The sequence below is a fragment of the Leptodactylus fuscus genome, chromosome 4 (genome assembly GCF_031893055.1).
Source record: "Leptodactylus fuscus isolate aLepFus1 chromosome 4, aLepFus1.hap2, whole genome shotgun sequence".
Lineage (NCBI taxonomy): Eukaryota > Metazoa > Chordata > Amphibia > Anura > Leptodactylidae > Leptodactylus > Leptodactylus fuscus.
The window spans coordinates 197,948,125-197,975,651 of NC_134268.1; the positions used below are offsets into that span (position 1 = coordinate 197,948,125).

General features: G+C 44.2%; 1 protein-coding gene across 1 annotated transcript in view; it reads left to right on the plus strand.

Annotated features, from left to right (window-relative positions):
* The first annotated feature begins 4,828 nt into the window (after positions 1-4,828).
* Positions 4,829-27,527, plus strand: part of CUL2 (cullin 2) — a 53,103-nt gene continuing 30,404 nt past the window's right edge. Inside the window, exons 1-8 of the mRNA XM_075271618.1 lie at positions 4,829-5,035; positions 17,700-17,840; positions 22,307-22,409; positions 23,074-23,168; positions 23,890-23,995; positions 24,498-24,580; positions 25,933-26,029; positions 26,125-26,235. Coding sequence (XP_075127719.1) covers positions 17,722-17,840; positions 22,307-22,409; positions 23,074-23,168; positions 23,890-23,995; positions 24,498-24,580; positions 25,933-26,029; positions 26,125-26,235 — 714 coding nt within the window. The 5' untranslated portion in view covers positions 4,829-5,035; positions 17,700-17,721. The remainder of the gene's footprint in view (positions 5,036-17,699; positions 17,841-22,306; positions 22,410-23,073; positions 23,169-23,889; positions 23,996-24,497; positions 24,581-25,932; positions 26,030-26,124; positions 26,236-27,527) is intronic.

Here is a 27,527-nt window from a genome sequence, read left to right on the forward strand (position 1 = left end):
GTGACCTAAAAGTGTGTTTCATAATAGTTCTAAGCCAGGTATTCCCTACCTTAACATAGGTGAGATCATACATTTTAGTGCACAGAATGAAGACATATAGGTATGCCAGGGCTGGCGTCAGCACCCGGCATACCCAGGCAAGCGCCGGGGCCTCAGGCTCCTGAAGGGGCCCACTCGGCTGCCAGGTGCTGAATATTACACTTTGCTTCTTATTTGACCTCACTTTTAACTGCAAGACCCCAGGATGCAGTTACACTGCCTGCATCGGCTGCTGTGACATTCCCCTGCTACTTGACTGTGTGAGGTGAGGAGTGAGTGAGGCCCTGACTGGCTTCTTCATCATCATCATCATCATCATAATCATCATTTTATACACCCAGTGCTATGTCTCCTCAGTGCCTGCTGCTGCTGGACCAACTTCCCAATCTCATGTCCCCAGGTAGGTAACCCCCCCCTCCCCCCCCAATTCCCGGTTCACATCTGCGTTTAGTATTCCGTTCAGGGAGTTTACTTGGGGACCCCCCAATGGAAACCTATATGCATTAAAAAGCAGTTAACTAAGAAACCACACAGACCGCATAGACTATAATGGGGTCCGTGTGGTTTCCGCACATAACATGAGGAAAGAAAAGTACTTCTTGTAGTATTTTTCTCTCCGCATGATTCATGTGGAAAACACATAGTCTATGGGGTCCGTGTGGTTTCTTGGCTAACTGCTTTTTAATGCATATAGGTTTTCGTTCAGGGGGTCCCCAAGCGAACTCCCTGAACGGAATACTGAACGCAGATGTAAATCGGGCCTAAGTTCCCCATGTAATCTCCCTCCCTATCACCGTCCTCAGAGACCTCTGATGGTGCACCTCCAGCCCCTTCTCAGCTCCACATGTAAGTGCCCCCCATGACTTTAGAGACCTCCTGATAGTAATGACCACCTGTCCCTACCCCTCCCTGCTCCCCCAATGTCTTATTCTGGGTACTTACACTAGGTTTACACCTGCAATAAGGTTTCTGATCGGGGGATCCGCTTGGGGACCCCCTAAACGGAAACCAAATCCACTTAAAAAGGCGGTTAGCTATGGAAACTCGCAGACCCCATAGACTATAATGGGACCAGTGCAGAAACCGATCTAGTTAAAAACTTCCAGCAACTTGTAAACCACAAGCCACATTAGGCCTGCAGTTTACAAGACAGTGAGAACGCAGATCGACGCACTGCCCGCAGAAACACACCACTCAGACCGCACAGTGCGGAAAAGCAGCATTTTTTATTGCAGATTTTGCTGCGGTTTTTTTGGCCAAAGACAAGCATGGCTACTAAAGGAATGGGAAATATCTAGAAAGCTTCTTATATGTCTACTTTCTGCTCAATCCCCTCCTGGCTTTGTTTTAAAAAAAAACGCAGCAATATCTGCAATAAAAAATGCTGCTTTTCCGCACCATGGGGCCTTAGCCTTAGGGTGTTGCAGTTATAGCATCCCTGACCATCCCGATCGGGCCCCTGAGCATAGTATCTGCATTGGGAAAATGAGTACTGACAGTCAAGGATCGAGGGCCACCAGGGGATTCACCAGTTCCCCGATGGGCCAGTCCAACCCTGAACATTGTAAACCAGGAATACCAATGATCAGTAACCATTCACTGATAACAAGCGGAGTTCTGTAAAAACGGGATGAATTGGAATAAAAACGTGCATTTATAAAATTGCTAAACTTTTCATTTATGTGAAATCAGAAACCTTCCCTCATGGACAGTGACTGGTCCTCAACAGCCACCATAAACACTGCAGTCGGGTAAACTGCAGATTACAATTGATCCCTATGGAGATTCACATCCACACATGATGTACACGGTATTTACATTTATGTATATTACATTATATTACTAATATATAGAGGATTTGGTTGTGTTGTGTATATAACAGAGCACCTATATGAAGAGTTACAGGTGTTAGGACAGCGGCTCCCTCTAGCGGAGCAGACGATATACTGCAGACTAGCCATACTGCAAAGTCCTAACAAAAAACCCTCCTCCTGGCGCCCCCCAACTTAACAGATATATAAAGAAACACGCAGACACAGATCTTGGATAAATTCTGGGGGTCAGCCACAACTTTATTAAATAAATGTGAACATATCAGCAGAACCTTGCTACCCCATGACAATCTGTATGACATCACCAGAATGCCCCGCCGCCGCTTGCGTTGTGCATGTGTCCGATGTTCAACAGGTGATGCGTCCTCTTCTCTCCCGATGACAAAGGGGAGGGGACAAGGTCCTGCCAATATGCCAGCTGTGACACCTAGGAACAATGAATAGAAATAAATAGCAATATTAACTCAAAAAAAGTAACAATAAATCACCCACAGTCACAATAAAAAAGGAGAGGGGGTGGGGTGGGGGGAGAGTAAGTAAGAGTCAGCTGAAGTCGGCGCTGTCGGCGATTCAAGAGGAAGTCCCCGCCCAGCGCTGACATCTATATAGGTGCTGAGGCTCCGCCCCTTCCTCCCGGTAGCCACAGAGAAGCCGGCCCCCGGGAGGGAGTGGTGCCTACGTCAGAGGGAGGGTTTGATAACTGGTCTTGTAGATAGTTATAGCTAGGTGATAGAGAAGGGACTAGTCAGCACCGCAGCTCTCTAGGAGCCAGGCACATTGGAGGGTTTTGCAGAAGCTGCGTTTTTTGGCAAGTGCAGTACAATGCAGGTTTACAAAAGAAACTGTGGCATTTGGAACGTTGTTCCATGATTACATTTCTTACAAAGGAAGAAAATAAGCCCAGAGAAATCCACGAAAGGCTTATTGCTGTATCTGGCGATGAGGCTCCCTCCTACTACCAAGTAAAGTTTTGGGCCAAGCAGTTTAAGTGGGATAGGGAATCAATTAAGGATGATCCCTGTTCAGAGCGACCTGTTGAGGCATCTTCAGAGGAAATGTGCTATAAAGTGGAGACTGTGATTTTGGATGATCATTGGGTCAAAGTCATTGTTATCGCTTATGAATTAGGCAGTCCAGCTGGTACGGTTTCCAGTATCATTTATGAGGTTTTGATGGTAAGATCAGTTCCTGGTGGGTGCGCCTTATATTGACTAAAAACATGTTTCCAGCAACTTAGGCTTAGAGAAAATCCAGGAGACTTCTATCCTCAGGTGATGACACTTGGGTCCACTACCTGGATCCTGAGACCAAACAAGAGCCCATGCTATGGAAGTACAAACAGTCAACAACTACAAAAAAAAAAAATCAGCTGGAGAGGTCATGGCAGCAGGTTTTTGGGATACCGAAAATGTTTTATTACTAGAATTCATGCCACAAAAGACTCCAATTCCTGGGGACACTTAGATTTCAATAATGAAGGCGTTATGGGAGACGATCGAAAAGAAACGTCATGGGAAGGTGTCGGCAGGTGTGTGGCTGCTTCACGACAATGCGCCAATTCATAAGTCTCACAAATCACAATGTCTCTCGCCAACTCACAAGTCTCGCAAATTTCATGGGGCTTAACCAACCACCCTACAGTCCAGAGTGGGCCCCCAGTTATTGTATTTTCTTTCATAACCTTAAAGGGGCTCCATCAGCAAAATCATGCTGATAGAGCCCCACATATGCGTGAATAGCCTTTAAAAAGGCTATTCAAGCACCGTAAATGTTATATCAAACTACCCCCCCCCCCCCCCCGTTTTAAAATAATACCCTAAAAAAGAATGTGACATACTTACGGATCGTGCACGCTGGGCGGGCATTCAGGGTGCGCCGTCTTCTTCTTCCATGCCTCCTCTTCCTCCGATGTCCTCGGGTCCTGTCTTCCTCCGGCGCTTGTCAACGGACATTGATAAAAAAAAAAAAATGGCCTGGGCGCATGCGCTGTAGCCGTAGTAGAAGCCGCATGCTACAGCGCATGCACCCAGGCCATTTCTTTTTATCAATGTCAGTTCGCGAGCGCCGGAGGAGGACGGGACCCGAAGACATCGGAGGAAGAGGAGGCGTGGATGAAGAAGACGGTGCACCCTGAATGCCCGCCCAGCGTGCACGATGCGTAAGTAGATCACATTCTTTTTTAGGGTTTTATTTTAAAACGGGGGGGGAGTTTAATATAACTTTACCGGTGCCTGAATAGCCTTTTTAAAGGCTATTCACGCATATGTGGGGCTCTATCAGCATGAGTTTGCTGATAGAGCCCCTTTAAGAAATTTCTGCATAGGCCATGATTTCCAGATAATACAGTCAAAGAGGCGGTAACAGCGTCCTGCAGAAGTAAGAAGGCTCCTTCTCTTCCAAGGGTATTCGGTCCCTGGAGGCGAAGTAGAATAATAATAATAATAATAATAATAATAAATGTTATTTATATAGCACCACCATATTCCGCAGCGCTGTACAATTTGTAGGGTTCAAATGCAAAATATACATTACAAAGAAATAGTCACTTCACACAATGGGACTGACTCTGCCATCTTTATGTGCCATAACCAAAATCACCCTCCCGTCTCTGCCTTATGTTGTAAGTAGTTCAATCCTATGTAACTTTATTCACCTCCAACAGACAATACACAGAACAACCCGGCACCACTTTATTAACTCCTTGTGGGTAGAGCGCACATTTTACGGTTGCCTTCCCTGGTAACAACTTTCCACACTCCATACTGACACAGCAGGAGCCGCCTACCACGGGCTTCCCCTTTCCTGCTTGTCATTAGGGGATGGAGTCGAAGGTTTTTGAGCCGCCGGAGCTTCCGTACTTTGGATCAGTCTATGCCGCAGACGGGGGACGACTAATAACATACGCGCTGTCTGCTCGGCTGCTCCCGCCTCTTAGTTTAGGCCACCGTTTACCAAATGCGGGTAATGGTGAGGGGCAGTGGATTGTGAGGTGTGCAGGGAAGGAGACTGATCTTGTCGGTAGTGCAGTAAGTAAATGTCCCTATTCCCCCCATGAGTCGAGCGGATGGTACATTCCGGCATCCCAGGTAATGGCAGCTGAGTGAGCGGTGTCGGTGACAGCTGATGATCTCCCCCAGAGGGCTCCCCAGTGACTCGTGCGACAGGTACCGGCCTCACACTGCTGTGCTTTACCCTCACTGCGCCCCGGCCCGGGGCTGTGGGCATCGGAGCAGCTGGCACTATGTAGCCGGAGTCTTCCCCTGGGTACCTCGGGGAGCCGGCAGCTCCTCAGTGGCCCATGCTCAGCTCACATGTGTAGGCCTCTGTCAGGCAGGCTGCAGCTCTGGTGACCCGTCCTGGACTTGGCCTGCAGCCTCCAGCACTAGAGCAGGCCCAGGGCACTGTGTATAAGGGCAGGGTAATGGCGAGCAGGCGCCCCCACAGCTGCTGCCAGGACTTGCTGGTGGACTTTGCCAGGTTCACCAGTGTCTGTGCCATTTGTGACCCTCTTATCTTTTGCAACCCTTTTTGGGGCGTGGTGAATGTGCCCTAAACAAGCAGATACATAGTGCCAGCCACCGGCAGCGCCAACCGGGCAGAGGTCATACCCAATTTACATATAGTACGTGTGCTTGTGGCAACAAAACACTGTGTATGTATATATATATATACACACATATATATGAGAATATAATAATTGATATTCAGCGTGACATCATATATTTATTGCAGAAATTTCCAAAAGAAAATCTGCCAAAATGATCGCAACAAATCTGACGTGTTTAAAGCAAAACAGTTTGGGCCTGTATGTAATTGGGATTGGAACAATCCTCCTGGAAATGTATGAATAAATTGGCAAAGGGGCGTTACCCTTCTCCCTGTCTCATAGGGGAATTTTCACAGCAGAACCTGCCCCAAAACTTTGCCTCCAGTTTATTTCAATGGTAGGCAGATGCTTCACTGTCCGCTTGCCGGAAAAAAAAATTGGCATTCTGCTGAATCTTCAGGGAAAATTCTGAAGAAGTAAATAGGATTAGGAATTATTTCTGTCACTGGTCTACTACAAAAGACGTTGTATGAACATAGCCTTATTATGGATTTTTAGAAGAGTTACATAAGGAGAGACGACCGCTCCTCTATAAGGGTGCATTCACACAGAGGAAAGTGGTGAGGAATTTCAGCGCAGAAAAAGGAAGCCATTGAAGGAAATGGGAGGCTTTTTTTTCAGCGCTGAAATTTTGGACCATTTTCCTCCGGGTGAGTGGGCCCTAAGTCCATTGACTCACCGCTAAAAATCATCTCTGATCGTACATGTTTTTTTTCCCTGTAAAGTTTCATGCAAATGACTGGGAGTTTAACCCAATGCTCAGTTTTGTTCCAAATTATTATTATTGTTATTATTGTACATTTTTTAAAAAATTTTTAAAGTACAGGACCTTTTTTATAAATGTCAGACTGGAGCTTGGGTTGCGCGGTCTGTCATGTGCATAAAGCCTTACGCCATTTTCATGGTCACTATTGAAAGACAAAACCAGAGGAACCTAGTCAGACTTTTTATAATATTAATATTTGCACCTCTTCAGCGTTTTTGACCCTCTCCTGGTTTGGGCTTACAAATACTGAGGCAAAATACTGACCGTTTCAAAGTGGCCATTGACCGCTGACTGCAGGGCTTGATGTCAAGACTTTTTGGGGGCCGTTAATTCTACAGCGATTTGTAAGAACAAAATTTCACAATCTTAATCATTATGGGCCTTTGGTAAGCAGAATGGCGCATGTGAGCGGCCTACTGGGTATTTGCCAGATTACCCGTCCAGGCCTCCAGTGCTTAAAGGGGTTGTCCAGGCAAAAAACTAAATTTTTAAAAAGGCGGGGGAGGTGGAAAAAAAAAAATCATACTCTCCTTTCCCAGTGCTCCAGTGTCTCCCAGTGTGGTCCAATCCTGCCAGTCCAGTGTTGTCTCCCAGTGGAAGTGCCTGTGGCAGGTGACCACTGAGGCCAGTCAGCAGCCTCAGCGAAGGACACGTGACCTCACTACCTATGACATCATGATTCCCTTATGCTGCTGATAGTCCTCAGCAGTCATGTGACCTCTGAGGCAAATCATTAGCTTCAGCGTAAGGGATCCGGGACGTCACAGCTGGTGAGGAGTTTCACTTTAAGAAGACCCTGGTGCTGCAGAACCGGACCACACTTGGAGGACAATGGAGCATGGAGGACAGGTAATTTTTTATTTTTTTTTGGCCGGACAAGCTGTTTAACACTCCCTTTTAGTTTCACTAGTGATTCTAGTCTTTAGGTTGGCATTACAAGATGTCTGTTTTGTGGGACTGAATCGAAATGACTTTAAGCCACACCAGGGAAAGCAATTGAGCCTCAAACCATACGTTGTTTTTTTTGTTTTTTGTTTTTTTTTTAAGGCTGGCCTTATATCTGCATTGTAGTCTCCATTTAGAGATTAAGTTGCCTTGATCACAAAAAAAGTGCTGGGAGTCCGCCACCATTGATGTCTATGTTAGCACCCCATGTGTCCATGGACATGGAGGCACAGATGTGACCATAACCAGTCGTGAGATTTTCAGACAATTTTCTGGATATCTTCTGGACCTTTTCATGCTTCTTTTGTAACTTGGGTGATGATGGACGCTAAAAGGGAAACTTGTATTGAGCATGAGACACCTTGGGTATGTGTTCTCCTGAAGGGTTAAAACATGTTGTCTGCAGCATTTAGACAAACCACATTCTCCTGCCGAGCCGTGCAGGTCCAGCCCCAGGGTCCTATGATTTATCTACATTACAGCCATGTTGTGCCAGTCACTAGAAGGTGCGGTCACATGGTGAACATACCAGCGTCACTGCCGAGAACAGTAAGTGGCCATAGTGACAATTAGGTGAGGCCTAAAAAACAAAACCTGGTGTTGTGACTTATTGCAGATGAGAATCTTGCATGATCTTATTAGTCTACGAGGTGACTAATGTAAGTCTGTGCAATGTCCCATCTCTGGCAGTAATGCATTGACTTTTTTTGACCTCACATACTTCAGTTGCGGAAAAGTGTCAGTTTACACTGCAGATCTTGCATGAGATCACAAGCAATATGTCACCCTGTGCAATAAAAGTTAGTGTTTAGTTGCAGTCTTGGGCTTGGACTGTAACATGATACAGATTATGTGACTTAATCATCTGTATATTGTATAAGACTTCTGGAGCATCTCTTATAGAGGACCGGTCATCCCTCCTGACATGTCTTTAGTAAATACTTGTATTTCCTCTGACCTGAAGGTTCTTGAGCATCTTCTATTGTAACTGTTTCTTTGTAATATGCCCCAAAAATTTATATTTAAATAGCCAAGTGGGTGTTACTATTCACCTTGTCAAAGAGGCGTGCCACTACACAATCTCGTACTGTCAGTAGTCATAGGACGGTATGATAGAGTAGGGACACCGGGGGTGTGGAGTTAGCGTGAAAAAATTTACCAACGTCAAAATAGAATTATTTTTTGGTTTTTTTTAAATTATATTATTAGTATATAATCAGATTTATAACGTATTACATGATTATTTTCATAGGAATCAATCACTAGATGTTTTGTGAATTAGAGGATTTTTACTGCTTTCGATTGACCATGACTGTCAGCCATTTATAAGATTCAAGTTGTGGAAGAATGGAGGAATGTCACCTACCGACTCCTTGGTCCTGAGACAGAATTCAGCTGGTCGCACCTAGTTGGCAATGTACAAATAACAGGGCCAGGAGGAATAACAGAGGAACAATATAGGGCTGGAGTCTCTGTTAGAGACTCCACTGCAGAAATTGTAGAAAATCGAAGTCCTGTGTGGAAGACTTTCCTCTCTGCTGGTTTCACTATAAAATGGCAGACACCTGGTGGACTCCCTTATAGTCAATGGTGTCTGCAGGTAAACGCTGTTTTAGCGGTCTGGCACTGCAGCGTTCGGGTTCTCTGGTGGACCCAAACAACGGACAGCTGTGCACAGATGTGAACCTAGCCTACGGGTAAGTTCACACAGGGTTTTTTGGACCGGAACTTGAGGCGAAGACCACCTCAGGTTCTGGTCCAAAAAAAAACTGGTAGCCATGAATGGGCCTAGTCCGGAGGAGGGGGTGTCTTCAGGCCGAATTGTGGGGCGAATCGGCCTGAAGAATGAGCATGTCGCTTCTTTTTGCAGGAGCTGGAACAAACGGCTCCCGGAAAAAAAGACCTGACCGTCTCCCATTGATTTCAATGGGAGCCGTCTTTTTGGTCAGGATTTAAGGCGGATTCGGCCTCAAAATCCTGCCCAAAAAACTTACCCTAAGAACGTATGCTTCATAATTCTGATGTTATAGATGATGTAAGTAGTCGCTAAAACAGACAGGTCAGGAGAGCCACAGGTCCTCTTTATCCTTGGTGCCAGTCCTTAGTTATACTCCCTGGAAATTTATGAAAAAATTGACAACGCATTTTCTTGTTTCTCGCATTTCGGTTGGTTGCGTCAGCCATTAGGTTGCCAAGCATGCCTTCGTGTCTCTCCACTTCCGATATCACAGAATGGCCTAGACAATTGGCTTTCTTCTTTTTATTCTGATGAGCTGTTTGGTGTAACAAGGGTGTCCCCATTGCTGTTCTCACCCCAAGGAGCTCTGATTTCCAGCACCCAGACCTTCCATCCAGCTGTGATTGACATGAGTGGGTGGTTACTATACCTGTCCCTAATGTTAGTGGCTGCCTCTCATGGCTGTACACACAGGGTGTATGCTGGGAAGCAGGAGACGTCTCACATGCCTGTGCTGCCTTCTATGTGCGCTGCTGATGGTGGGATACTCTATGCTTTAAATAGCCTGCACTTTACAGAAGAGAACACGTCATAGCAGTGACTGAGGACACTCGAGGGAGAAGTATTTTCTCAGGATCACTCCAAAATGCAGCCATGTGTCTAGAGCTAAATACCTAATATTGTAGAGCGAGCTAAAATATCGCTCCTAGAATAATGTTCCTGTTTTACATTTTACTAGTTCAGGCTAAAGGCCCACGTAGGGGGCTATGGCAAAAAAAAAAAAAAAGTACTGCGACAGCAACACGTTGCGGTTTTTAACAAAAAGTTTCCTCTCACTTCCTGCTTCCATTATACCTATAGGGGAACTACCAATGTTTCTGTACGTGTAACTGACATGCTACGATTTCCAAAACCGCTACGGTATTTTTCTGCAATGTGTGAATGGCATTCACTAGAATCCCATCCGCTATGAAGGGACTGTCAGACACATGGGGCCTCGGCTTCAGAGATAAACAGTGGATCATGTCGACTGTCCCTGGTCGCTGAATTTGCGGACTACAGCAATGAGAATGGGTCTGCGTAACTAAGCTATAATCTACTTCATGATATATTATATTAAACAGGAGGGTCTTTCCTCCACAACACATGGAACCATTCTGTATGGCGTTAAAATAAAAGGGTATACTAATATAGATATACTATAAATGTCCTATACATGCAGTTCATGTGTGTGGGACAGTCAACAGTGAGCAGAGAAGGTGGCAGTACATTAGCAGCTCTCCGGTGACTTATACTGGAGCTGGGAGAGTGTTAGCTGTTTTTGGAGGCCCCATAGCAGTGATCTACCGCCACTACTGACTGTGCCCAATATGCAGAACTGAGGCCTGGCCAGTGAGAACTACATGGTTACATCTCCGACACCTTGGCCAGAGTAAGGATGCAACCACAAGTTGGCTTTTATACAAAATGGATAATAATTATAAATATTTCTTTTTGCAACACAATTAAGTTTGTGGCCCTGGACATTTGAGGAGATTTTACATAAAAACACTAAAGCAAATACAATAACGTAACCATCTGGTTCAGTATTATTGCATGCCCTTGCGGCACGGCTCACGATCTATGAGACTGCCTCAGCTTTGACAGGCAACGGCAAAGTCAACCTGTAGACAAAAGTATCGAACAGTTAAAAGTGTCGTAGAAGAATGATATTGAGGCCTCAGGAGCCAACCCACGCCGCATTCTGACACCTCGGCCCATCTGATCTATTGCAACGCTTGGGAGTTTCCTAACATGAGATAGATTGGATATCTCTGCCAGTTCCTGCCCATTGTAGATTTCTATTCTGACCTCTGACATCCTCTTCACTAATCTCTCAGCCCCTGTATCCCTTGGGCCATTTATTAAGACTAGCATACAGTCCGCCAGTCTTAATAAATTTGCTCCTATGTGTTTCAATCCTTGGATCTCAGGCTACATGAGCGTGTGTATCTACAGATCCATGGATCTACCGTCTGTACCCTTCACGGACCCATTGGTTCATGCAGAAGAGCCTGGAATAAAACATACCCATGATAAAACCTAGGCCGTAGTCTTAATGTATTGTCAGCATAGACATTAGCAGGTAACATGTCTGCTGCCGTGAAGGAATTAAGTGCAAGAAACAGACACTGGAGAAGGAAACCTGAACGTTCACAATAACACAAAGAATATAATATCATTACAGAGAAAACCTATTAATAAAATATATTAGATCCATCCTATTATTTATCTCTTTTGCGACTTGTGATCCAAACGCAGGATCCGGTTCATCTCGCTAGCAATTCCCAAAGCGCCGTGGGGATTTAACCCTTTCGATGGCAACAACCTCTAAGGTATCCATGTATCCTGGTGACCGGATAAAGAGTGGTAAGGTAAGCCTGACAAGTTCCTATTACTGGGCTTACCTGTAGGATATACATGTAGCTCTACTGCTTACATGCTGATATACACGTGTTGTGCAGGTAGCTAAAATACCACATGAGTAGAGATACAAGGGAAGAATGGCTCTCGTGTCTATATTCATGCCTGTGAACAACCACTTGTCTGTCGCTGTGCTGGCCATATAAACCATAGGAGAGAGAATATTACCCATGCCGCTTTTGCATTTGTCCTAGTTGAAATTTTTTTTCGTAAACCGTTTCCTTTCACCAGCTCCTTGTCTTTGCATCCTTTAACCCCCTTAAGGACCGAGTGAATTGCCTATCCGTTTTTTTATTTCCTTCCCAAATTCCAAGAGCCATCGTTTTTTGGTTATGGGAGTTGTCCAGGTTAACTTGTTTTTGGCAAGAAGGCCAAGGAGGGCGAAAACTTTGCAAAATACAAAGAATTTTGTGTGCCACCATATTCTGAAAGCTTTAACTTTTTCATATTTCAGTGTACAGAGCTGGATGAGGCCTCTTCTTATGCGGGACAAGATGTCATCTTTTTTCTGATACCATCTCTAACCATTTGATCACATTTTATTATTTTTTTTTTTTTACGAAGCGTAGAATTGAATTAAACTCCATTTGGTCTTTTCATCCGTATACTGTTCACCAGGTATTTTTGGAAGAAGGGGTTGAGGTCTAAGAATAGAGGGATGATTTGAATTATTATATTTTTTAATTTTTATTTTTTTAATAGAGGGTTTGCTCGCCGCTACGATATACTGGAATACTAATGTATTGTAAAAGCCACTGACTTTTGTTACATTCTGCCTATGGCAGCGTATAATAGAACTATGGCAATGACAGGCCTGGGCACCAGGATTCTGACTTTTACTGACTTTCATGGCAACTGATCGCACTGTCTAATGACATTGTGGAGGGCGGCGTTTGTTACAAAATGCATTTGACTGTGGCACCTGAAAGGTTAACAGCTACAGATTAATGCCACGCGGTTCGCCGTGGGTATAATACTGCTGGCATCTCTCCTTGCGACCAATGATGGGGCTAGAGAAAAATATTCCAACTTTGCCGGCAGCATCGGAGCAGTCCCTACTAATATTAGTGAAGGGGTGAAAGGTCGTCTTCAGGTGGCTCCAAGGTGTTGCTTTGTAAGCATTTCTGCAGTGGATTATACAGACTGATAGTTTCCTATTGTGAGTTTATTACACGTCTCAGTTGGTTTAATTGTTATGACGCGGCTTCTTCCATAGACTCTCATGCATTTCGGGGAATTCTCGTCACCTGATATAACCTTCATTTTGCAGTTTCGCTTTCATTGTGATCTCCTCCTGTATATGGGAATGGAAAGTAACAGCAAAAGGAGATGTTTCACTTTTGTAAATGAGCAGAAGTGATACCCCGTGAAGCTTCTATAGACTGTACGGTATAATGTAGCAGGGGATGGCTGTATATACATTGATGTTACAGATCTTCAAAAGTTGGATCATTTCTACAACCTGAAATGAAGTGTATGTGAAACTGTATCCTATATGCAGACAAACTGTAGAGTATCTTAAAGGGGTTGTCCAGGAATTGATGCTGATGACCTATTGACATGATAGGTCATCGCTATCACATCAGAGGGGTCTGGCACCTGGATCCCATGTCGATCAGGTGTTTCGGTTGCCGGAAGCTTTATACTACACTAGTCTCTGCCCGCGACTTTGTCTGCGGGTTGTTGGCGTTGATGATCTGCGTATATTCAGCAAATTGCTGCTGTCGATGGTTTGCCTGCTCCAGCGTTTAGGCAGCTCTTAAGCTGTCCTGCTGCTGAACTTGTTCCTCACACTGTGTCTGTGATTGTTCTGGCATCTCAGAAGCTCGCTGGGACGCCATATAATGAGCGTGTTGTTGATGTTGATGATCCACCTGGTCTGGCATTTCAACAGCTGTCAAGCTGGCCTTCTGCTGAACTCGTTCCTCGCGATGTGCCTGTGATTGTTTTGGTATCTCAGCAGCTTGCTGAGACTCCATATAATGAGCGCGTTGTTGGCGTTTATAATCCGCCTGCTCCGGCGTTTCGGCGGCTCTCAAGCTGGCCTGACGCTGAACTTGTTTCTCGCACTGTACCTGTGATTGTTCCGGCATCTCAGCAGCTCTCTGGGACGCCATTTAATACATGTGTTGTTGGTGTTGATGATCCCCCATAGCTCCGCTTGAGGAGAACTCTGTTGATTTCTGGCTACCTTCATAGCTCTCATTGTTTGCAACAAATTAGATTTTCTTTTTCCCCGACATGGTTAAAATTGGCAAACTGCCAAATTTGGATTAAAGGTGTTTTCCCATCCAGTATGTCAGCGCTGCCTGGAGCAGATCAGATAATATGCAAATGCATGTACACAAACCACTGAGGGTTAGATATGTGTTTACACAGAGAAATAACAGACCTGACATTATCAGAAGCTGAGATAAGAGCAGTGTAATATAGTATGTGAACATAAATTCATAATAGTCGTGAAGTCATGTCATTTACCGGGATAAAAAGTAGCCTATGTGTTAATAGAGGTTACAAACTATCTATGTGCCAAATTTCATCCAAATCCGTTCAGCCGTTTTTGCGTGATTGAGGAACAAACATCCAAACCAACAAACTTTCACATTTGTAATATTTAATATATTAATAGGATATACACGTCCATCTGAGATAACTGGGACTGTCACAGAAATATCTGCAGCAAATGTGCCATGTGTGAAGGCACATGGTAGGGCAATGTGATTGGTGACACGTCGTCCTTGTGACTTTGTACTGTGACGCCGCAGCATCTACTGTAGGGGATGTAACAAGGCATATCTTCCATGCAGATAAATGGCCATCCGTGTAATACATGGATCCAGGATACAACAAAGGGGCTTTTTGTCCCGGCTCATGGACAGGGATCAGAATTGAGGCAATGCCCTCCCCCATGATGTTTGTGATGGGACATAGGGGTAAGGGTTGTGGTGGTGAGATGGCCCCTTTACATTATGTGCATATGAGGATTGCCTGGTGAATATTTTATAAGGCCTCTCAGGTTATTCCAGGATAGAAATGCAGATCATCAGATCTCCCATATGTACACAGTGCTGGATGGATCAAAGGATCCGAGTCACCACCGAGTCTAGTAATATAATACTGCCGACTTGTACAGGGGGGACCCCGACTCCTCAGCCCCGTTGTTGTCAAGCTTCCAAATCCTATCTCTATATACCCTGTTAGGTGGGGACTCCTCTTCTGTAGGTCAGGTTAGAAAGTTACTGCAAAGAGCGTCTCTCACTCTGGAGGACCTGACCTGTCCTGCATTGCACGGACAATACAAAAGTGTACATTTATTTATTATTATTTTGCTTACTTATATAGCGCCATCATATTCCGGAAACTGGAGTGCCCGGAGGAAACTCACTCGAGTGCAAATTGCAGATCCTTGGTCAGATTCAACAGTGTGAACCATTGAGCCTCCCCGCTCGCTCTCCCCGGCCGAGTAGTCTCAGGCCTTACTATAACTCCTAGGCAGTATGCCCGCTGCCTCTTGGTTATGTTTGACTCAGACCCTTTCTTCACCCCTCATATTGAATCACTCGCACGTTCATGTCACCTCCACCTCAAAAATATCTCCAGAATACGCCCTTTCCTCACCAGAGATACACTAAAGACACTTATTGTCTCTCTGATTCATTCTCGCCTTGACTACTGTAACTCCTTACTAATCGGTCTTCCCCTCACTAAACTCTTCCCTCTACAATCTATTCTGAATGCAGCGGCCAGGCTCATCTATCAGTCTAGACGCTACAGTGATGCCTCTGGTCTGTGCCAGTCGCTTACATTGGCTGCCTATTCATTATAGAATAAAATATAAAGTTATCACCCTCATCCACAAGGCTCTCCATAATGCTGCACATCCCTACATTTCCTCCCTCATCTCTGTCTACCGCCCAACCCGTGCTCTCCGCTCACTCAATGACCTAACACTTACATCCTCTATTATCAGAACCTCCCACGCTCGTATACAAGACTTCTCCCGAGCTGCACCACTTCTCTGGAATGCTCTACCCCGGACAATCAGATTAACTCCCAATTTCTACAGCTTCAAACGCAAACTAAAGACACATCTTTTCAGACAGGCCTATCACAATTCCTAATGTAAACTCTTCCATTCTGTAATTAGAATCCCTAAAATCTAACCCTCCTCTGTCCCCGCTCCCACATTACCCCACATGATATGATGCCATTTCAGGCTAACTTTATAGGTCCAAGCTCCATCCACATGTTAAAGGACACGACTGGTGACGGCTCATAAAGTTTTATGTTTGTGTAATGACAGTAACCTCTATTACAAAATTATCTGACCCCCTGTATAAGCAATGCCGCCCCTGCTACCTCTTGTGTCATCCCCTCTACCTCATAGACTGTAAGCTCTTGCGAGCAGGGCCCTCAGTCCCATTGTGTGAAATGACTTTCTTTGTAATGTATCTTTCTGTCTGTATCTGAACCCTACAAATTGTACAGCGCTGCGGAATATGTTGGCGTTATATAAATAAAATGTATTATTATTAATAATAATAAGCTTAAAGGAGTTATTTGGTTTCCAGTATTGATGGTTTATTCTTGGGGTAGGCTATCAATATTAGATCTGTGGGTCCAATACCCAGTACTCCTGCAGATCAGCTGTACCAAGTTAGCGTGGATTTCTGTAAGGGCTCGTTCACACGGGGTAAGAGGGGGCGAATTTTGATGCCGAATCCACCTTAGTCTCCGCCCCCTCACAATAGAGGCCTATGTATGTATAATCGGGTTTTATTGAAATTTTTACAGTTGAACAGAATAAGATAATAGAGGCCTATGTAGACCGCTAGCTTCCTTTTTTCCATGAGCGGTATGTTCCCTCACACAAGCGAGCTGCCCTTTCTTCGGGCAAATTCTGCAGTTGATTCAGCCCCGGCCTCGCGACACCACCCTCCAGACTAGGTCCATTCATTTGGGCCTACTCCGGAGCGGGAAGCCGCGACTGTCGGAAGTTGCGGCAGGTGCATTTTGGTCCTATTCTGACACAGCTTCCCGCATCAAAATTGGGACCAAAATACGCTGTCCCGTGCCTTGTGTGAACGAGGCCTTAAAGGAGTTATTTGGTTTCTAGTATTGATGCTCATGAATATTAGATCTGTGTGGGTCCAACACCCAGTACCCCTGCAGATCAGCTGTACCAAGTTAGCGTGGATCTCTGTAATGCTTACATACAATAAGCAGACTTAGGGCATTACTCAGAACTGCGCTGTCTCTCTACAGCTGATCTGCAGGGGTGCTGGGTATTGGATCCCAAAGATCTAATTTATTAGAAGCCAGGTAACTGCTTTAATTTCTCCTGTGGTAACACTTCATGGAAATTGGCCTTATTTGACTGATGGCTGGGGTCCCATGGGGAGGGGGGCACTTTATGATTTGCTTACCATAAAAGAGCACTGCTAGCAAGTAGTGCTTGTCCAAACTGAGAACGGCTTCACAAGAAGGTCTTCTATAGTGTACAGCTCTTTATTCATCTGTATGTCATGTTTCAGATATGTAATCTACATGAAGGAAATGCCAAGATATTCTTATTGTGTGACAGTGAAGACATTCAGGTTTGTCCTTCACACATTTTACCTGTTGCTGTCACAGCTCGGCTCCTGGGTGTGGGTAGAGGTGCAGGGAATGAATAAATAACCTCTGCTTAGGTCACATATTTGGCAGTGTGCACCAGGGTGTAGGTTTGGTGTATTTCGTTCATTTGTACACTGGTGGCTGGGTTTTTACATGTCGGGTTTTTCTGTCCGCTTCAAAAGTCGGACATCTTTACAAGCGGACAGTGAAGGAAGGGCACGGAGTGCAAAAGAACGCACCCGATCGCCATTTAAATAAATGACAGGTGTCATGGACACAGCTAGTGTCCGCTCCTAATGTCCGGGCCAGATTTTGAGCGGACACTAGGAGCGGACACTACCTGTCGGACACAGACGGTAGTGTGAACACTCCCTAATATCACTGATTTCTGCAAATACTGTTAATAAATGATAGGCTTACAGTAGATCTTTGACATTATTGATTCTTTTTTTTTTCTTTTTTAATAATTTGCAGGTTTTAACATTGAAACCCCACCATGTCATTGAAGCCACGAGTCGTGGATTTTGATGAGACATGGAACAAACTTTTAACGACAATCAACGCCGTTGTCAAGTTGGATTACGTCGAGAGGGCGACATGGAATGACCGCTTCTCGTATCCTTTCTATACTGTTTTGTACAGTTATCACAACGTCACCGACCTTATGCGTTTACGGTATTATTTATATACGCATATTTTTATTTTATGTATATGGCTGGTGTTTAACACTTTCTCTGTATTAGTATATCTACATCCTAATTGACTAGGCTTCGTACAGCTAGGGGGCATGTTCTTACACGTAGTCCAATTCTACTGAATCGTACCTTCTCTAACCGCTGTTGGAGACTCCGTTGCGATGTCCACCTGATAATCTGTGGAGGAAAAGGTTCTGCACGGAGGACATTTATCTCCACTAGTTTCAGTTTTAAAACGACAGCCCCCGTTCCAGTCCATGTAAGTCTGATAGTCTCTGTATGTTATTGCTATTTTAGCGTTCAGCTCCTCCGTTGTTCTGGCCCTCTGATGGACCAGAACAACAGAGCGGCAATGCCACTGTAAACGGGTTTATTTCCACATGACATGTGACTGATCTCTCTGCATCATAACTTACTACGACACAGTGAGGTCCTTTCACACGTCTGCGGTAATGTCCCAAATCGCTGAAGCATTACAGTAATGGGCTGACGTGTGTTCTGTACTGTACTGATCTGTCAGTGATGCAGTGAGATCCCTTCACACGTCCATGGCCAATCTAGGAATTGCAGCAAGCACATGGACCGTGTATCGCAGCCGGAACGTGATTGTATGAATAGGTGCCTGCTTTGTAAATACAGTACGTGGTTCACATTAGGTTTATAAATGCATTGGTAAAAAATTCTGAAGCACATTGTGTAAATGAAGCCTAAGGAGAAACGTATGAGGACACCACTCTTAAACATTGAATTAGGTGTCATTCAGTCTCAATGTTAAAATCCAGTTCCGAGTCATGCAGGTAATATGTACCTAGGGCAGTATGGTCTGAAAAATCTGATTTCAAGTGGAATCCCTCGACCCGGATTGGAAACCTCATAGTCATCTAAGATGCTGTAAGTCTTTGCCTCCCTGCCCCATACTGTATACTGTACAGGCAGCAGTGGCTCCCAGCATTATACATAAGAATGATGCTTGGAGTCTGGGTCTCCAGAAAGGGTTTGGACCAGGAAATCCGATTTATATACGGATCAGACTTCTTTCTCCCGTGTGCAGGAGGCCTTGCAAACATCTGTGAAAGAATGGGTCATTCTAAATTGCTCACTGAATCCCAGCATGCTATTATAATATATCACTGTTGTGAAACTTCTTCTCTCCTAGAAATTCAGTGATCGGGGGCAACATGGTGGCTCAGTGGTTAGCACTGTAGCCTTGCAGCGCTGGAGTCGTGGGTTCGAATCCCACCAGAAACAACATCTGCAAGGAGTTTGTATGTTCTCCCAGTGTTTGTGTGCATTTCCTCCAATTCTACAAAGTCAAAAAAAGAAAAAAAAAAAAAAAAAAAAAGTACATTGTGATCCCTATATGGGGCTCACAAACTACAGTTAAAAAATAAAAATAAAAAAAAAATTCAGTGATCGGTTTGGTATTATTGTAAAGTGGAAGCATGTAGGAACCCCAGCAGCCTCAAAGTGTAGGCAGACTAATTCAATTGCCTATATCTGAGAAGTCATCCAGATTATTGAGGTCTGACACCCAGAACCCTCACCGATCAGCTGATACCTGGATAGTGTACAGATCCAGAAGCAGACTGCCCCGTGCCCTAGTGGCTGTGCTATGCCATTGCAGCTCTACTCCCATTCCCTTGAATGAAAGCTGAACTGCAATAGAATGGCAGAAAGAATTAGCAGCATTGAAAAATCTAACTTGTCCTGCAAAAACAACTCCTTATACAGCTAAAAGAAAAGTTAAAAACATTGAAACTAAGAAGTGATTATTCTTAAGTCTAAAAAAGGCTGGTTCCAAAGGGGTTAAATTTACAAAGGTCTGCAGAGAGTTTCGTTTCTGCGTGGTATTAGATGTTGGCTAGTCACTGTAAGCATATTGGTAATGGAGTACATGGGGATGGGATACTTGTAAGGTCATGGAGTTACGTCATCTCTCTTGTAGATATTGGCCAGGTGCCAAATAGATTTGGATTACAGAACGCGGCCTCTGGCGGTGTGTGTGTGTTCTGCTCGCGCTGTTTGTTCTAGGCAGATCCCCAAAGTGGTGGGGAGTCCTGGCACAGGCGATATTGTCCTAAATACCTCTATAGTCATTCATTAGGCGATCCCATCAACATAACATAGAAAAGTAATAAAAAGATCTTTCTAACATTGGCCGTGAGCCTAACCTTTATTATTCGATAACCGTTTTTCAAGGGTGTGTTTTTTTTTTTTTTGTTTTTTATTTGTTTTCAAAGAGGCTATGGTCACACACAGCAGGCTTGTTGCAGAAGTTTCAATAACATATTTCCATGATAATGTAGTGAAAGGGGATTTTCTGGCCCCACATTATTTTTTCATACTGAGATCGGTTTTCCATATATGAATAACTTTTTGGACTGTATATTTTTTTTTAGAAACTGAGCTCCTGAACATAAGATTTGGAGCTTTTGTATTAAAAATAATAATAATAATAATAATTCTGGCCACTAAATTTTGGATTAATATAAAAGGTGAATGATAGTTAGGTCTGGATATTCATTTTATTGAGGTCTGTTTAACGGATGTAAAAATAGATGCAAACCGATGGCCATCCGTTTCCATAGAAATAAATGATACAAAAACGATATGTTGCTCTTGCTCAGTTTTTTGTTTTTTAACATTGATATCTATGGATCGGATGGCCATCCGTTTGCGTCCGTTAAATGGATGTAAACAAAAAAACGATCTGAATAGAGCCTTATAATGATACAGCACTCGGGTATGAAGAAGGGTCTGGTGCACAGAAAGGAACTCAGTACTGAACACCATCTGATTGGCAATACCACCTTGAGCACTTTGGTGTTTTCTTAATCCAAATCCGGTCGGCTATTCCAAAGATATAAGCCCTGTTAGCATTAATGCAAGATTAAGATTGACTAGCTAAGTGGGCGGTAACTCTGTATGTAGTTACCGCTAACTTGTCTACTATACCCTAATCTGCATCAAAACTAAAGGGGCTTATATCTTTGGAATAGCTGAATGGATTTAGATCAGCAAAACACCAAAATGTTCAGGGTGACGGCGCCGATCAAATCATGTATGTCATTGGATGACATTTAGGAGCTCTATCAGCAAAATCATGCTGATTGAGCCCCACATATGCGTGAATAGCCTTTAAAAAGGCTATTCAGGCACTGCTAAAGTTATATTTAACTACACCCCCCCCCTCCCCAGCGCTCGCGAACTGACATTGCTAAAAAAAAATGGCCTGGGCGCATGCGCAGTAGCCGTAGTAGAAGCAGCATGCTACTGCGCATGCGCCCAGGCCATTTTTTTTTAGCAATGTCAGTTCGCGAGCGCCGGATCAGGACGGGACCCGAGGACATCGCAGGAAGAGGAGGCGTGAATGAAGAAGACGGCGGACCCTGAATGCCCGCCCACCGTGCACGATGGGCAAGTTTATCACATTCTGTTTTAGGGTTTTATTTTAAAACGGGGGGGTAGTTTAATATAACATCTATGGTGCCTGAATAGCCTTTTTAAAGGCTATTCACGCATATGTGGGGCTCTATCAGCATGATTTTGCTGATAGAGCCACTTTAAGGCAGTAGCAAATATGTTCAAGTTCATACGTGTACAGCTAAACAGGGGATGGAAAATAGATGATAAATGGTTGGCATGGCCTCTACATATGGATTATACAGGCTTTTCTGTAGATATTTCTTCTGTCACCGCACAGCTTGGCACGGCCTCTTGCAGCTAGGTTGTCAACAAGTGCTGGGCTTGGTGTGTCAGCCCTGCCGGCTCCTGTCAGTCGGCTGCCAGCACCTGTTATAGCACAGCAGTCTCCCTGCTCCAGTACTCTGCTGTTTGAGGCCGCCTGAAGCTCCGAGCCTATTTAATAGTAGATGATGAATGATCCCGTGTATCTGTGGGCATCCTCATTATGGAAGCGGAGCTCGGGAATTGGTTGCCAAGAGCTGCACAAGTCGCTTTCTTCCAAGTCTGCTTTGATCTCGAGCATCTTGCCAGCGTGCACTATTTTGAGACTGGCAGATCTGTAGTTGCTGAGCCTGTAGGCATGCTGGAATGGCTGTGAGAGGAATTAATGGCAGCTCATTGCTAGTCCCTCCGAAAGACGGCAGCGGGTGTAGACTCCATACTGTCAGACTCCCTAACCTTCAGCACATACTTAACCCACTTCTTCTCACTGACACAACCAGGTCACATAGGGGCAGAGGATTCCAGACAGCTCCGCAGCTGTTTTTTGGGGACTGAATTGTCTAACAAAAATAGTACATGACCAGTCCATCCCCCAGCCCCGGCATTCCTTTCATGTCAGGTTTGATTTCCATTTGGGAAGTATTTTTTATGTAATACTGTATGTCAAAGCTGGACTTGGTTTCCTTAACATCTCTGCAGCGATATTTATGCACTCTGCGTTGCCTATCCAGAACCTCTTGGAGAAAGACTGTACTCCGAAACAAAAACCTTCCTAGAAAACCATGTTTTACAGTTGCATGCGGTAAGAGGTTTTCATTCTCCTACTATGACTATTGTGTCAATTCTCTTTGTGTAGTCACATGACTAGGCATTTGTCTCTTTGGGTTCTCTGTCTACTCAATATTTGGCGAGGGAATAAGATGTGACAAATCTATTAAGAGGCTCTTAATACATTTAGCACATCTTGGGCTGCCATCTGAGCTGGCCATATTCTGCTGTTGCATTACCAAGGTTGGAAGCCATTCCCTAAGCCCTCCTTTCCTCTCAGTCTTCAGCAGTGTTACAACCTTTTCCCCTGGAAATATCGGTGCCAATATCTCCGCACTTAGAAAAAGGTGGGCCTACTGTCATCGCTACAGTACTTCCAGTACTCTTCCATAGCGTTGTACTGTCAGCCGGATGGCGTTCCTCATAGGCTGCACTCGGTTGTGTGACTATATATATATATATATATATATATATATATATATATATATATATATATATATATATATATATATATATACACAGCACCACAAAGTTGCTATACTGATTCTCTTTAGCAAACTTAGGTAACAGATAATGTGTTTGCTTCTATTCCTGTAGCCGCCCCAGTATGCACACTCATTGAGTAAGACCATCCTCTGGTCTCGTAGATTTACATCTCATACACTAATAAAACTATTAACTTACTTTGTATTTCACAGAAAGTTTTGGCGTCAGCAGAACAAGTCCTGGTGGTGTATCACCGGTCCTGGGAGGAATACAGTAGAGGAGCCGACTATATGGACTGTCTATATAGGTAAAGAATGGATTCTGATTCGATAACTTAGCTTAAAGGGTTTCATATTGATGGCCTATCCAGAGTATAGCTCATCTATATCAGACAAGTGGGGCAGGTGACTGACTCCCATTAATCTGATAGTGATGGCCTATTCTAAGGATAGGACCTCAGTATTAATGTCTTTTTATGCTAAGGGATATCCACCCATAGGTGATAATTGTTTGGGAGTTTATCCAATGGGACTCCTAGTAATCACTACAACAGGGTCCCTGAGTCTGCTTTGTGATTAGAGTAGTAGTACACACGTGGGACTATAGCTGAGCACCATCTCTGTCAGTCCCATAGAAGTTAGTGGAGCGGTGGTACTACATGTGCACTACCTTTTACATTTACAAAGCGAACCCTGGGATCCCAGTCATCCAGCCCGAGCAATCAAACATTGCTCACCTATGTAATGGATAGATGGTAAATGCTTATTGTGGAATAACCCCTTTAAAAAGATATTGTAAATGACTGTAGGTTTCTGTAGCTCTCATAATCCAGTTTTCCAAAATTCATATTGTACAAGGACCATGTAGAAATGCACCGTATACCCAGTGACTTTTTACAAGACCGGTCTACAACAAATAGCATTTGGTAGTGTCATCCTTTCCCTAGGTCTTTTCACTTATATGTGCCCATGTGGTCAGGAGTTGCAGGGCCGCACAGAGTCACAGTGATAATGCTTTACCCCCCACAGGTATCTCAACACACAGTTCATAAAAAAGAACAAGCTGACTGAAGCTGATCTGCAGTACGGTTATGGCGGCGTGGATATGAACGAGCCGCTGATGGAGATAGGTGAAGTGAGTATTGTAATAGATATCCCAAAACGAGGACTGAACAAAATGCGGATATGTAACTCTTAGACGTGACATTAGCTAATTTGGGCTTACTGACGGGTCCAGGGTAGATGGGGAAAACCCCGGGGGGCCATGGGTGGTAAAATTAAAAACCCTGGTCCTTCAAAATTCACATGCATTTGACAAACCTCCTGGACTTGCTGCATGATGGTGATCTGTGACGGTGTGGGGTCTGACCCAGCTGCCAGTCCGTGGTCACGTACACCAACGATGCTATAAATATGGGACAACAGATGTGCTGTAAGTTTGGTTCAGCTATCATTGCAATGGGAGGCAGAATCCAATCTGCGGAATTTAGCACTGATTTTGAGGTGGAATTTCCCTCAAGATCGGCTCCAACTTCCACTGTGTGAACATCCCCTTAACCTCCAGCTACTGCTGATTCCATTCACCTATTGCATCTAGCTGGATGAATCTGTTTAATACCATCCTCTGTATATTACAGTTAGCACTTGATATGTGGAGGAAGCTGATGATTGAACCACTGCAGGACACGCTCCTTAGAATGCTCCTCAAAGAGATTAAGAGGTAGGTGAAGGTGTTGAACAGTCAGCCTAATGCTTCTTCATCTGACGGCTAGCCCTTCATACACGTGCTTGCTTGGCCCTGACACCCCTGTTACCAACTTATCTCACCTAAGAACAAAAGGATTGGGCATGTTGAAATCCAACAGTGATCTCTTCCCAAACAGACGATCCATATGGTGTGCAGTGCAATAATTAATTATTATTATTATTTTATTTTTATTTTTTTATTTTTTTTGCTTCCTCTCATTTTTGCAATTCTTTATTTTAGATCTGTGGGAGTCCGACACCCAGATCCACCGCAGATGTGCTGTACAGAAACAGCGTGGCTCTCAGTCATTTTTACATTCCGTGAGCCACGCTGTTCAAACTAGTGGCGAGTGTAGGTACTGCACTGCTGTTTCAAAGGCCCCTGCAAATCTAATATTGATAGTATTTATCATTATTAGAATTTGGATAGCCCCTTTAATATAAATCAAGGGACACTAGGAAAAAAAACACATGGATACACACACACAACATCGCATGATATGAACAAAGTTGTGTGATGTATTATTATTTTTTTTTTTAAAATGAGGATGTTGGTTTAAGCCAAAAGTCTTGGAAGCGACCCATACAGGTCCGGGGCTCGCCGCTTTCCCCTTCCTTTCTCTGTCTTCTGCAGGTGTTCTACTTTCGCTGCCTGGATCTCGCTCTTTGCTATGGAGATGTTTATGGCCGGAGGTCCTATCTGCTCTCCACTGGCTATTTTTTATCATCGTTTTTAATGGTTCTCTGACGTGATGGCGCACAGAATATTATAGTGTCTGTGAGCGCTCCATTAACCTCTGGTCCTGCAGGAATTTATGACACAGAATAATGGAGTTATAAATGTAACAGTCACACATTTTGGCCCCAGATTGGAGTTTTTATTGGGACTGACATTAAAAAGTTGAAGAGAGTCACTGTACAGCTTTCGTGTAAATGTAATGTAGATATCCAGATGTCTGCCGCTGTTATACAAAGTGATATCATCACATCTGTGAATAGAGAGAGAGCGTTCTTGTCGTCTCACCAAAATTAAGTCATCCACTGCCGCAGGCGAACTTTCCTTAGCATGTGATCACATGTTATTAGCATGTGCTCAGCGAGGGTCACCCAGGACCCCCACACATCAGCCGGTTGAAGAGGTAGGCGCTGTGACCTCTTTACAGAACACATTGCATGGGGTGTTTATCATATACGTAAAATGTGGTAATTTACTGCCCCCATAGTGTCTTCTGTCACCCTTGGACTCCAGTATTAAAACCATATACAAAATGTGCGTTTTTTTGTGCTTTGCAAAAATATTCACAAGTTGTCTTTTTACTTTTTCAGTGATCGATGTGGGGAAGACCCAAATCAAAAAGTAATCCACGGGGTTATCAACTCCTTTGTTCATGTTGAACAGTATAAGAAAAAATTTCCCTTAAAGGTACTTGTGGGTGGTTGTGACTTTTGTCTGTGTTTCGCCTCATTTCCTCCAGTTTATGGTTTGTCTCATTCTACGCGATATTTTCTGTTTTTCAGTTTTATCATGAAATTTTTGAGTGGCCTTTTCTGGCTGAAACAGGGGAGTATTACAAGCAAGAAGCTTCAAATTTATTACAAGAGTCAAACTGCTCACAATATATGGAAAAAGTAGGTCTTACTAATAGACTTGTATTATTACCATTAACATTTGGTGCTATCTAAGCAATGACAAATAAGACAACAAATAAAGTAGATAATATCACATGTGTAAATTGTTTAGGCTGGTCTTACATGAACGTATTGAATGTACAGTCTGCAAGTTGCTGATCAGAAACACTAGTTGCTGATCGGCAACATAGGCTCTGCAGATGTCAGTGTCCTTCCGTACACGCCCATAGAGTTCTATGGGCGAGTCTGTGCAGAGCCACAATTCACAGGCATTATGGACATGTCCTATAAATTGTGCACCACGGTTGCAGTGGTGTAAGAGGCCGTATTGAATATAATGTGTCCACAATTGAAAACCCTCAATTGCGGACCATTTGTGGACTTACATTACGGTCGTGTAAGACCAGCCTTAATGGTGACATAAACACAATTTTGCTAGAAAAATATCCAAAAAGATTTAATGGTCCCAAGGGTCATGCAGGATGGAGAGTGTCTGACTGTCACCATGCACATTACATTAACAGAAGCGGGACCTGCATCTTTCAGGTTTGCCGGGAAGGTTGATGGAGATGGGTTCATGGATCCTTATTAAGGTTGAGCGATCGGGATCTTTTTAGGCGAGATCGAGGTCGGAGGTTATTTCCCACAATGCTTTGCTACTGGCCAAACATTGTGGGAAAAGCTAACAATGTTAGCTAGGTCCCATAGGAATGAATGGATGCAGCCAGCACACAGCCTGTGCCGGCGTCCGGCCGCTTAACTCCCTGTGTTCATTCATTCTATTGGGAGACTAGCTAACATCTCTAGTAGCTAACTCTTACCTGTACAGATCGCTGGTCCGGTCCCCGCTGTTCTCGGTCCTCTTTTCACCTCGCTGCCCCCGCCTCCCAGGTTAGTGTTACAGATCTAGGAAGAAGGTGGGGCTTGTGGCTTAGGAGAGTGTGGGCGGGTACTGGGAGGGGAGAGATGAGTGATGCACTCACATCTCCCTAACCACACTCTCCTAAGCCACAAACCCCGCCTTCTTCCTAGGTCTTTGACACTAAGCTGGGAGGCGGGGGCAGTGTGGCGAGAAGAGGAGCAAGAACAGCAGGGACCGGACCAGCGGCAGCGCTTCTGTGCAGGTAAGTGGACACCAGGGGGGAATAAGTAGCCAGAGGATTTTTTTTTAATCACTACACAGCGTGGAGTCTAACAATTAAAGCATTGAATTTTTAGACTCCATGCTGTGTAGTGAATAAGATTGTTTTGTTGAATGTTTTGAAAATTTGATCTTCAATTATTGAAAAAAA